The sequence below is a fragment of the Ursus arctos genome, unplaced genomic scaffold, assembly GCF_023065955.2.
Source record: "Ursus arctos isolate Adak ecotype North America unplaced genomic scaffold, UrsArc2.0 scaffold_26, whole genome shotgun sequence".
In the NCBI taxonomy this organism is placed as follows: domain Eukaryota; kingdom Metazoa; phylum Chordata; class Mammalia; order Carnivora; family Ursidae; genus Ursus; species Ursus arctos.
The window spans coordinates 32,617,799-32,630,429 of record NW_026622941.1 but is presented as its reverse complement, the minus strand read 5'-3'; the positions used below and the strand labels follow the sequence as shown (position 1 = coordinate 32,630,429).

The 12,631-nt window shown below is 34.3% G+C and overlaps 1 protein-coding gene across 2 annotated transcripts in view; it reads right to left on the bottom strand.

Annotated features, from left to right (window-relative positions):
- The window catches only part of CNTN1 (contactin 1), a 343,680-nt gene that overhangs the window by 112,742 nt on the left and 218,307 nt on the right, over positions 1–12,631 (bottom strand). For both annotated transcript variants that reach the window (XM_026502092.4, XM_044385537.3), the window contains 3 exons: positions 10,839–10,989; positions 7,631–7,758; positions 7,147–7,322 (listed from right to left, as the gene is read on the bottom strand). In XM_026502092.4, coding sequence (XP_026357877.1) covers positions 7,147–7,322; positions 7,631–7,758; positions 10,839–10,989 — 455 coding nt within the window. The remainder of the gene's footprint in view (positions 1–7,146; positions 7,323–7,630; positions 7,759–10,838; positions 10,990–12,631) is intronic.

Sequence of the window (12,631 nt, the reverse complement as noted above, 5' to 3'; positions counted from 1 at the left end):
AGTGTATTTATAGTGTGATATCATAAACAAAACATCAAAGTCCACATGTAAAATTATAAAATTCTTAAGATACCAAAAGATTACATGTTTATTTCTCCCTCTTTTTATTTTAAATACTTCCCATATTTTGCCAGAATAATTACTGCAGTGATGCGTAAGTAGGCAAGGAATTCTATGCAAAACACAGGGGACTTTAACTTTGAATGAATTTTTGGAGATTCTTCCAAGCCAATACATTTCTGAAGAACAAAGACTTGCTGTTGTTTGTCCGAATCCATTTACTTAGCATTGACATCAACAAATGCTTATTCAGCTCAGACTATGGGGTATTATGCTAAAGAATAACCCTAGCTGAACAGGAAGTATAATGATCTAAAAGAAGGCAACACATGTATAGACCTGTCTAGTGAGCATAGATACCTATCTCCATGTTTAGTGGTAGAAAATAGCAAATAAAAGACAACAGTTAGGTGTAAGTAAAGATTTATTAGGGTAGTGAAAGGAAGGCCAGTAAAGTTATGTTTAGACGGAGTGAAGAATAACAGAATGTTCTAGCTGCTTATCAGAATGCTCCAATGCTTATCAATTAATTACTCATAAGAGCAGAGAAAGGATTTGACAACAGGTAGAAGGTCTTTGTGAGTTTTGTGGGGATCACAGAACTATGTTAGGGGACTATACATGTTTTACACATTTCTTTCTTTCTTTCACTGCCCATCAAAATTCAAGTGTTAAATCAAAAACACATGAAATCTATCATCCTCTACTATCCATACTATTTTGAAAAATGTTTTAGCTAGCCTCTTATAATTTTTTTTGTTCTAATCACTCTCATCTGCTCAAAACAATATAATTTCTTTTTTTTTCCTAACACATCATGCTTAAGACCTTTCAGCAGCTAGTCTCTTTATTCCTAAATCTCTCTCTTTTTTTTTTTTTTTCATCTTCCTTGAGAGTAGCATTTCTCCATCTTGGTACCATTGATAATGTGGGCCAGACAATTGTCTGTTGCGGGGGACTGTCCTCAGCATATAGGATGTTTAGCAGTACCTGTGCTAAACAGATGTCCATAAGACATAGCCCTCCCCCTCCTCCCCATAGTTGTGACAGCCAAAATTGTCTTCACATATGGCCATAGTCCCCTGGGGAGAAAAATTGCTTCCAGTTTGGAACCACCATTTTAGGGCTCACATCATCTCACCATGCCTGCTGGTCTTCTGTTCTACTATCTTCAGCTCTAATTTGATGCTTGCCTTTACCTGGATTATAGCCTGACCTTCCTTTTCTCTTCTAACCTTTACCTCATAATTCTGGACAATCCTCGCCTCCTTGCTCAGCAGTAACAGAGAACCAATAACATTTTTATTATTATTGTTCCCTCTTCTCTCTCTCTGCCTCCCCACCCCCTTCTCTCTTCCTTTGGATGTGCAGAAGTAAAATTTCTGTTCAAATTCCTAATATATTCTAATATGAAATCTGTATGTCTCAAATTTAAGCACAATTTTGTGACATGTTCCATATAATTAATATTTTATTTTAAAAAGAAAACCTTAGGGTAAGAGATCCGAAAAGAGATCATAAAGAATTGCCTAGAACTTAAGACCACCTGAAACTATGTAGACTTGATTTACAATGTACTGCAAAACTTGCTAATAGTATAGGGAAAATGAAGTAATTTGAATAATCTTGAGTGAACGTTAAAAGTTCATTAAACAAAATTACAGAATAAATTGGGAGTTGAACAGTACAGTCTTAGAGTGTTTCAAATAATGGGAGGGGGTTTATTTAAGCAGACACAGACCAGAGTGTTAACCAACGGATTAGAAACTGGAGTGGCTGGAGGCGCGAAGGCCTCAGGTCTGTAGTCAGACAACCTTGGTTTCAAATCTTCCCTGTCACCAACAAGTGGTATGATTACTTTGGGCAAATTACTTAACCTTTCTAATCCTTATTTTCTTCACTTTGAAAACTGAGAAAAATCACAATACTATGTGTTCCATAGAGGATTGCTGTGAAGATCAACTGAGAAACACATGAAAAACATTTAACCCAACGCTGGCCAAACAGAAAGCACTCAATAAATGTTGACTATCACTACCTCTCCCATTGTCCCTAGCAAGGAAATAGCTGGAACTTTTTGTTTCAGATGCGGTACCCAGTTTAGCAGCAGTGCAAGAATGAAAGCATGAAAACTGAGACCTGTAAGTTAAAAAAAAAAAAAAAAGAAAGAAAGAAAGAAAGAAAAATACCCTACATAGCGATAGCCTCTGGAAATTTCAATTGGAAATGATTGCTCTATTATACACAGTATTAATAATAACTGCTTACAATCTGCCAGAACTTGTGCTAAGCATTTTATAGGCATTCTCTCATTGAATCCTCACAAAAATACTATGAAGTAACCAGTTACACAAACCTGGTGAAGCAACCTGAATGAAGTAAGTGAATTATTAATAAAATACTACAGAGAGGGAAATCTGAAGTTTAGAGAGGTGTAATCGCTGGTTCAGAGTCACACGGTAAGAAGTGACAAAATGAAGCCCAGAGCCCAGGCCTTGTTGTGGCAGAGCCTCTGAACAATTAATTCATAAGCTATTTATGAATTCAAAGCAGATACATAATAACTTCTTGCTGAATTACAATGTTAACATTTGTGTATATTAAGAGAAATGGAAAAAAGATATTATAGTGGCAATAATCAGAAACAGAAAGTTTAACTCTTGTGGTTAACTAGGATAATGGCTCTGACAGGGAAATTGTTGTTAAATCATTGAAAGAAAATGACTCAAAGGAGATGTCAAAAGTTAGATGGCTATTGAATAAAAGTAATTCCCACAGATCAGGCATCACCATGAGAGAGGCGTAAAATGGTATAATACAAATCTGTATTTTTTTTGGTGGATAGTCTTAAGTCCTTTCCAGAATAAAAGGAGTTTAAATTAAATTGATAAGTAAAATGATTCTGCCTTTTGTATTTACTCTAAGGGAATAAGTAGCTATTGAGCTGGGAAATCAAAATGGAAGCCATTTTGTAGTTGGACTCGAAAAATTTATGTATTTGCCCCATAACTTTGATAGAATAAAAGAATGCCTGATAAATTGCTTATAAACTTATTGTATCAACACCTCAATTTTTTAAATTTATGGTTCATATATATTTATATATATATTCTTAACATCCTCCTATGTATAATTCGAGTTCAAATGAAACATTTCCTGAACCTGTTTACATGATAATATAACACTAAGTGAATGTTTATTGAATAAATGAAAGAATAAATGACATAACAGCTAAATTAAATATTTAACTTTTCTTCTATCATCAGTATTAAGTGTTTACCCACAGCTTTAAAATTGGTATCTATATATTTTTCAAATAATTAATTCGAAAGAGTTTTTCATGAAGCAGGATCATTAGATGTAATGGTAATGTGATTTTTACTTTTGGGGAGCTCACTATAAATTCTTAAAAGAAATGTACCCCTTCAAAAATGTACTGTCACTTTTCTCCTGATAATTATATGAATATAATTGAAAAAGTATAAAGTAGAAATTTTTGAATCACCTATAATAGCATATCTTAGACCTAAGTATGGGAAAATCTATTTGTTTAATTTCATAAAGCTTCAAGTCCCAATTATGCCAGGCTGTGAAATTTGAAACCTTATGCAAGGTTGCCACATGGTGGTCAAAGTTGAGAATAGCAAGCTAAACATTGAATATAATTTATCATTGAAACTAAATTGGAAAATACAAACTTAACTTTGTTGAAAGGAAAAGCTTAAATTTTGATTTATATATTCTTTCTTCATTAATTAGAGCTTCTGATATTAGCTTTTAGCAATTAAACTTATTAAAACTAATGATAATGACATCAGTTTTAATAGCTATCAAAATATTTACATCTGAATTTTAAACTCACAGAGTACCTCTAGTTTATTTTAGCTCAGTGCCTCTCTTTATCTTACTCAGTGTTTTATTCACCCTAGTGTCCATCTCTGTTCCTGCTTATTATAGTATATGCTCAGTACAGTATTTTTAAATGAACAAATAATATTCACTAATTGAAATGTTGCCAATTCAAATAAAATATCAAAACATTATTCATGAAACCAAAAAAAATTATGTACTGACACATTTGCCCATGCAATTTGAATAACGGACAAATGCAGTCAGCAATATTCCTTCCTTTGGATTTGCTGTCCTCAGTACCTGCCATTCTTACTGTTTTTGATTCACTAAACTTGAGGCAGGAAGAGCTGCTCCTTCTGAGAGTGGTCTGTGAATGCCCCCAGAAGCAATTATTAGTCATTAAGATGATCTACCAAAAGGTGGGTCAAACACATACGGTGTTTTTACTCAAACCTCAGGTGGTGCATTTAGCAATGCAGTCTGACTTTGAAGTTTGCTTTAAAAGAGAAGGAAGAGGCAGGGAAGGCTTTATAGGTCTTAGGTTCAAAAGATAGCATTAAGCTTAATAACTTATTTTAAAGTAAATTTCTTGTCTAGGTTTTTAAAATTATTTAGAGATCTGAATCAACCTGCCCATCTAATGTGCTACAAATGTGCATTTGATATTTTTACTCAGTTAGGTTACATATTTAGCCAGTGAACATGCTTTCTACCACTGCTCATTGCTTGGTGGCCTGAAACTAAAACCTGAGTTGGTGAGGCCAGGGCATGGGCCGGCAGTTAGGTTCTGCTCTGGATTAGCGGAGGGAGGAGTAGTGAGTAATGACCGGAGTCTTTTATGTTTTTATGATCCGAGTTATTATTTATTTCTTAATTATTATTCCAGTTATTTCTTTATTTTCCTCTCTTTTTAAGCCATGGGGCTCTTTTTCCTTTTTTTTTTTTTTCTCCCTCCCTCCTTTCCTTCCTCTCTCTCTCTTTTCCTTCCTTCTTTCTCTTCCTTTCTTAATTTCTTTTTTTGGAAATGTTTACTTACATCAACAAATATAATGTAACTATTATTTTGAAGAACATACAGAAGATCCACATATGACGTTTCAGCTTAATTTAGGACAATTTATAACCCTAAATCTATTTACATAGACTTCATTGCAGCTGTTAAGTAGCTACTTGGGTAAACTATGGTTGTCGTAGTTTTGAAACTACTCAATACATAACACCAAAAAACAGTGCAAATTCAAGTCTATTTTTTAAAGTGAGATCTTTGTTTAACTCACTTTTTTCCCCTTAAAAAATGAGTAAAAACTAAGTAGTATTTGCTTTACTTGCAAAATAAAACACAATTTGAAGAAATTATTAAAGATATCAGTGCCAATTTTACTAATGTTGGGAACATTTATGATTAAGCAAATCAAAATATTTTCAGACATATAAGGAAAAAAATATCACATGCTATAATGTTAAAACAGTTTGCGGCCAGTTCCCAGTTGCTATTTTTTTGAAGTGTAAGTTTGGTTCAGAAGCTGAAAGACAATCAGATTTACTGCGAATTTATAGCTATAGCTAGATATATTAGATTAAAATGAAAGGAACTGAATTTAAGTTAACATGTAGAAGGCATACACATTGATTACTGCATTGGTAGTTGTTCTAGGAATCTATCTAATAAAAATTAAACAGTAAATGTTTCCATCTAGTTAAAATCAGTCTCACTCAACTTGATTGAAAGCTCATTTGGGCTTTTTAAAGTGTTAAGTTCTAGAAAAAAAATTTTAAAGAGCTAGACAATTTGAAAGGCTACTATTATTATATGTACATTATCAATCTTCAGATTTCATAGAACTAAATATTCTACACTACTATTTTACTGAGTTAATTCAAACTTTTATTTCTATATTGATAATTGACTTCTAAAATTAAAATTAGTTTTCTTCAATAAGTATATGCTCTAAACAGGTCTTAGGCTCCTAACCAATTGCCCTTCTAGGGAACAGGCAGGTAGAAACAGCGGCCAATTTGCCTTTTAAATACAGCTGGCCCTTGGGGCGCCTGGGTGGCACAGCGGTTAAGCGTCTGCCTTCGGCTCAGGGCGTGATCCTGGCGTTGTGGGATCGAGCCCCACATCAGGCTCCTCCGCTATGAGCCTGCTTCTTCCTCTCCCACTCCCCCTGCTTGTGTTCCCTCTCTCACTGGCTGTCTCTATCTCTGTTGAATAAATAAATAAAATCTTTAAATATATATATATAAATAAATAAATACAGCTGGCCCTTGAACAATACAGAGGTTAGGGGCACTGACCCCCTACACAGTTGAAAATCCACTAATAACTTTTGACTCCCCAAAAACTTAACTACTAAGAGCCATTCCTTTGACTGGAAACTTTAATAATAGTTAAATAGTCAATAAACACATATTTTGTTTGTTATATGTATCATGCCCTGTATTCTTAGAATAAAGTAAGCTAGGGAAAAGAAAATGCTATTAAGAAAACTGTAAGGAAGAGAAAATACATTTATAGTATTGTACTTATTGAAAAAAAATCCACGTGTAAGTGGACCTAGCAGTTGAGACCCATGTTGTTCAAGGGTCAACTTTTCACTGCAAACTAGTCAGTCCTATCTCATACCAGTGATGTTCCTACACTAGTCAGTATTCCTGCATTACTTCCCAGTCTTTTTCCTCTATTTTCTTTATTTCTATACAAGGACACCACGATGCTTAATTATAGGACTTGTGTCATGTATGTTTTCCTATTTTAAAATAAAATACAGCCATTTAACCCTACTAAAAAACACATGCGCTAGTTCTCCAAAGCCTCCCATACATATATTGTCTATTTCTTAACCTCAAAGAATAACAGAAATGCCTTAAAGTCACCATTATAACAAAGGATAAGTTATATGCTCTTACCTTATTTAAAATGAACAAGAAGGCACTAGAACGTAGAGCACAGATACAATGAGGCATAGTACATCAATATAAAAATGATACTATAACTAAGGGAAAAATAGACCTAACGCTCAATAAATATTTATTGATTACTATCTCTACCAGAAGACCTATAGCTAGCCATTTTTACAAAGGTTCAGGAGTGCTACAATTAATATAAGGAAACCCATGAAAAGCCTTTTTGGGCCGTTTTTCAGTGTCGTAAATAATTATAGTAATAGGAGCTGTAGTGCAGACACATAGGGGTCACTGGAATGTTAATAAGATGAAACTTAAAGCACATACCATAAAATTCCGCTGGTAATGAATGTTCTCTTTGTTAAAATCGATCACATAGCCATTGAAGGACCAAATAAATGTGAGATCCAGGGCGGGATCAAAGGAAGCAGCACATTGCATGGTGGCATTTTCTCCAACAGTAATATCAGCATTAATTGGGGCCAATATAATTCGTGTGGGATCTACACATTTTTTAAAAAGGAGGAAAGCACAATTCAAGAAAATATTAGATCCCATATTATCTGGCATATTAAAAGAATAAAAATCAATATATTTTAATTTCTCAGCACGGAGAAAAAGATGTTTTCAGATTCAAATTCCAGGAACAATTTCATTAAGCAAGATATTTGCCCCAAAGGCTTTTGAAATGGAAACTTATCAGTACATGATCTGTCTTAGAAGCTTAGCACTGAAATTGTGTCTTAAAGTGTATTAGAAGCTAAGCACTATTAAACTAGAAAAAAACAGTATGAATCAAATGGTTTCTTACCTGTAATAACAAGAGTGCCAGTGTTATTAGCCCTCCCTCTATTATTTTCTGCAAAGCATGTATAGATACCACCATCATTCCTTGTGATGTTATTTATTTCCAAGCTGCCGTCTTCCCAAATGAGTATTCTATTCAAATGAAAGAAATACATTCTTCACAAAATTAATGTAATGAAATATTTTGTTATTCAGTTTTAGCTTACAAACACTATCTTTTGATCTTTACATTTGATACAAATTACTTGACAGTAACATTTTTTTAAGATGAAACATTCTAGTCTTTGTTTATACTTTTTCAGCACTGACAAATTGTTTTAGAAAGTCATCTTCACCTTTTTCGCGGACTATTGCAGTAGTTCCTAACCAGCCTCCTGCTTCTACCCTTGCCTGTCTATAGTCTCTTAGCATAGCAGCCAGACATGAAGACCTAAGTGACATAAGTCACACCATGTCACTCTTCTGCTCAGTAATAGCATTCTACAGCTCAACTCCCTCCAGTGACTTTCCATCTCACTCATAGTAACAGCCACAGTCCTTTGATTCCCTTTCAGGCCTTGACAATCGCACAGGGTTTTTCACCTTCAGCAAAGCATTGCTAAATAATTCTAGCTAGTATTATATGCATGCATGCACACATGAGCACGCACATGGCACTGCTGCTGTCCTGGCACACCCCATCCCATACCGCTTCCAAGATTTTCTCTCCTAATATGCATTCCATCAGACATACTTCGGTTTTACTCATTAACCTATCATTCCACCTTATTCATTAACTGTTAAAGCATGCTAACTCTAGAGAAGAAAAGACTTTTGGAGATACTCTCATATAAATGGCTCAGATAAAGATCACTTTAGAGACGATAATAGCCCATCAAATATGAAATAAACAACTACAAATAAATTCTGTTGTAGAAACTATATCATTTAGCCCAAAGTAAAATCATCACAATTGAGAACCTAATTACAATTCCTCAAGATTTTTATGCCCTCTCAACTGATTGGAAATATTGCATAAACCATTTTACAAGCCACTAATCAAGGGCTTATAATAACTTTGTAATGTGGAAACATTTTTTGTAATTATATTAGCCAGAATGAGATTACAGTTAGGCTTAAAGACAGTTATTCAGGTTACTCCTTGAATATTATTTTTAAACAGAAATAGTTTTTTCTCTAAAAAGTTATTAATTGAACTTTTCTTTATGCATACTGTTTTATAACATTTGACTTTATTTTTAAATGAAATACCACATCTATTATAAAGTGGTGCTTATCACCTGAAATATTAATGGCTTAAAATAGTGAGCAAAAATTGGATTTATAGACTCTTTTGTCAAGAAGTAACACAATTTGATTCAAAGACTAAAAATACTCGACAGGATTAAAATAGTAAGCTAGACCTTTCTTTTCCTTTTTTGAACACATGTTGATGTTTAGGAAAAACGAGTCCATGAAACATGGTTCTGAGAAATCCTTGGTTAGAGAGGCTCATAACATAGCATTGGTGCTCATCAAAATCAGAGCAAGATTTTTTTTTTTTTCATTTAGGGGAGAGAGTTAATGGTGGGGCTAAGGGGGAATGCTATGCCACAAGTTTGCTGCAGGAGTAAGTACCTAGAAATGGGACTGCCTTTTTTTTTTTTTTTTGTAAAGATTTTATTTATTTATTTGACAGAGATAGAGACAGCCAGCGAGAGAGGGAACACAAGCAGGGGGAGTGGGAGAGGAAGAAACAGGCTCATAGTGGAGGAGCCTGATGTGGGGCTCGATCCCATAACGCCAGGATCACGCCCTGAGCCGAAGGCAGACGCTTAACCATTATGCCATCCAGGCGCCCCTGGGACTGCCTTTTGATCACAGTATCTGCATTGCTCATTGTCTGATTGTTAATGTTTCATCAGAAAGTCAAAATTAATTCTTCCTTTAACACTGATTCTTCTAGCATCATTTTGCTAAAGTCTTAAAAACTTAGTCAAGCATATTCCCTTTAAAAGTTAATGTGTTCAGGGAAATAACTGCTGTCCCTGTGCACTCCCTCTCCCCCAGCCAACCTATCTCTGTCCCATACACAGCCATACTCATGATCATCCAATAAGAGAACTGTGTTGGCACGGGTTCATTCCACAGGTTCAAGTTTCAGTTTGGAGATTATCAATATACTTTCAAAAGGCTACTTTAACCTTTCCAGCCTTTAGATACATCAAAATAGAGATGGTAATACCTATCTTACCTACTTTTTTGGATTGTTGTGAAGAGTACCTCTTATACACTTTTGCTAGAAAATTCCTTTAATAGGCAAAATCTATGTTTTCCTCCCTCATTTACACCTTTAGACAGATGCCATTACTCAAAGATGAGGTTCAAGCCCCCTGGCAAAAAACATTACTGATGATCTGATTATGTCTTATCTCTTAAAACTCCTCCATTTTTCTCTAAGGACAAACCATTTTGATTTTAGGTCTTACATTCTTCACCATCCTACACTCTCTGCCCCAGGCCCTTTGTACATGCTTCTTTCACTGCCTGTAATATTTCCTTCTCTCTTACTTTCGCATCCCATTTCCTACCCTGACTTTCTTTTTTCTGTACTTTAGCACTCAATTGAATACTTTAGTACTCAGTATTACCATATCTTCTTCTAGGAAATTTAAAGAAATCATTCAGTGTGGCTTTTAAATATATACTATGCAAGTCACATGTTTTATGTTTTATCTTAAAGCTGGTAATGGTTTACTTGTTAGGAAGACGAGAAATTCCTGTTTATTAAAAAAGATGGGAAGGGGTGATTTATTTTTTGAAGTCACCTTTTAAAAAAATTTTTCCTATTGAAATATTTAATAGGCTAACTGCATAAAATTAAAACAAATATAAATGGATACAGAAGCCCTTGTTAGGGGAAAAATAAGCCAGAGATCATATTTTATTTCCCATCATTCATTTTTTTCCTGAGGCCTTGGGCAATCTACCAAAAATTTCTGAGTCTCAATTTTCTAAATTCCTTATAAATTACAGAAACCTAAAAACTGAACCCTGATTATAACAGATAATAAGAGTGAAGGCTAAGTACCTCTGTTTATCTTAGAATTATGATACCTTTTGTTGAGAAAAATTAGAACAACCAACATTTACATTAGTCCTCTTTAAAGTCGTCTTTAAAATGAACTTTGCCAAACATAAACTGCAATTGGATTTCTAATTTTTGAACTGACCTGCTGCTATTGACAAGCCACTCTGTCCCTTTACTCCATGAAAATTTGGGTTTAGGTGCAGCTTTAGGTTTGCATTCAATTATAACCCTTCCTCCTTTAGCAGCCAAGATCTTTTTCTTCATAGGATTCATTTCAAAAGTTGGAGCCAAAGCTAAAAGGAAATAAATTATTATTATTCTCTTTCACTAAAAAGGAAAAAAAAAAACCCACCCATATTTCTTCTATAGCGTCTTTTATTCTCTTGATTAATAATCAACAAAAAAAATTAATCTCACCAAATATTATCAGATATAACCAATAGACATTCCATACCTAGTATTAATATTTTTTTCTTTTATTTAATAACTTTATTGAGGTATATTTTACTTATAAAATTCACCCATTTTAAATGTACAAATCTTAGTGATAACAGGATTATTATAAATTTTAGTTACAATCAAATGCCATATATATATATAAACTAATATATATATACATATATATACACCTTGAAGGTAACATCTAATTTAATTGTTTGACTCAATTGCACACCGGAAGTTAAGTGAAAGGCTGGAGGAATTTGAACACATTATTAATACCGACATATGGTCATAATCAATACTCTCAACCACACTTTCAGTGAATTGTCTCCAGTGTACAAATGAGAAAACTGATTATCTGTTATAATTATATAATTTGCCAAAGTTACCACAGGCAGTATCAGGTAGGACTCACAACTGAATCAATTTTCTTCTGATTTGCAAGCATGCTCTCTTCATTAAACAATGATTCTTCCTTTACCATGCACACATTTATTGAGCACCAACTCTGTGCAGACATCATGAGATACCAAAATAAAAAGATTTCTGCCTTCAGGCAGACCTACCTGCAAACAGCTATGGGAGTGATGGATGCAATTGAGGGGAAAATGCTATAGCTAGGGCTTCCCCTTACATCAAAGTGTAGAGCAATAATTATGAAAATAGGATATAGAGGCTCATTAAAGGTTACTTCATTGATGACATGCTCTATTTTTCTTTAGGTCCCACACATCTGGCTCATTTCTCAACCTCCTTGTATTTTAGCAGACTTCAGGGGGATCCCATCCATTTATTTTTACACATCCAATCATCTGTATGTAATTGTGTCCTTTTGGGAGGCTTTTCTAGGCCCAAGCGTATCTTGATCCAGATGTTGACTCTTCATCCTCTAGTCCTGTGATTCTCAAATTCTATCTGTGCATCAAAATAATCTGATGATCTTCATAAAATGTTGATTAAGTAGGCGTGGGGTGAACCTGAGATTCAGCACTTCTAACAAGCTCCCAGGTGTTGCTCTTGCTGCTGCTGCTCTGTAGGACACATGTTTTATGGCAAGGATTTAACTCATCCCATTGTTCCTTTAGTCTGAGTTTTGATAACTGGCAATAAATAAATAAGTAACCACCCAACTCGTGTTGTATACCTACCACAGTGTGTGGTATTTTGCATAGGCTCGATAGTATTTTGGGTGACATATTGCTCATCAAATATGAGAGAAAATTTAATGGGATTATATTTTAAAAATCTAAATTCATCTAGAAATGAGAATTGTTCTCGAGTCAGTTAAGTTTTAATGAAGTAGTTGATTTGGTACAGTAGTTTAAATGACTTCATACTTAACTAATATTTGAATTTATAGTGACAGAATCTAGACTATGTTCCTGTATATTTTATTTACTTCATTTTTTAAAAAGATTTTATTTATTTATTTGTCAGAGAGAGAGAGTGCAAGCGGGGGGAGCAGGAGGCAGAGGGAGAAGCAGGCTCCCCACT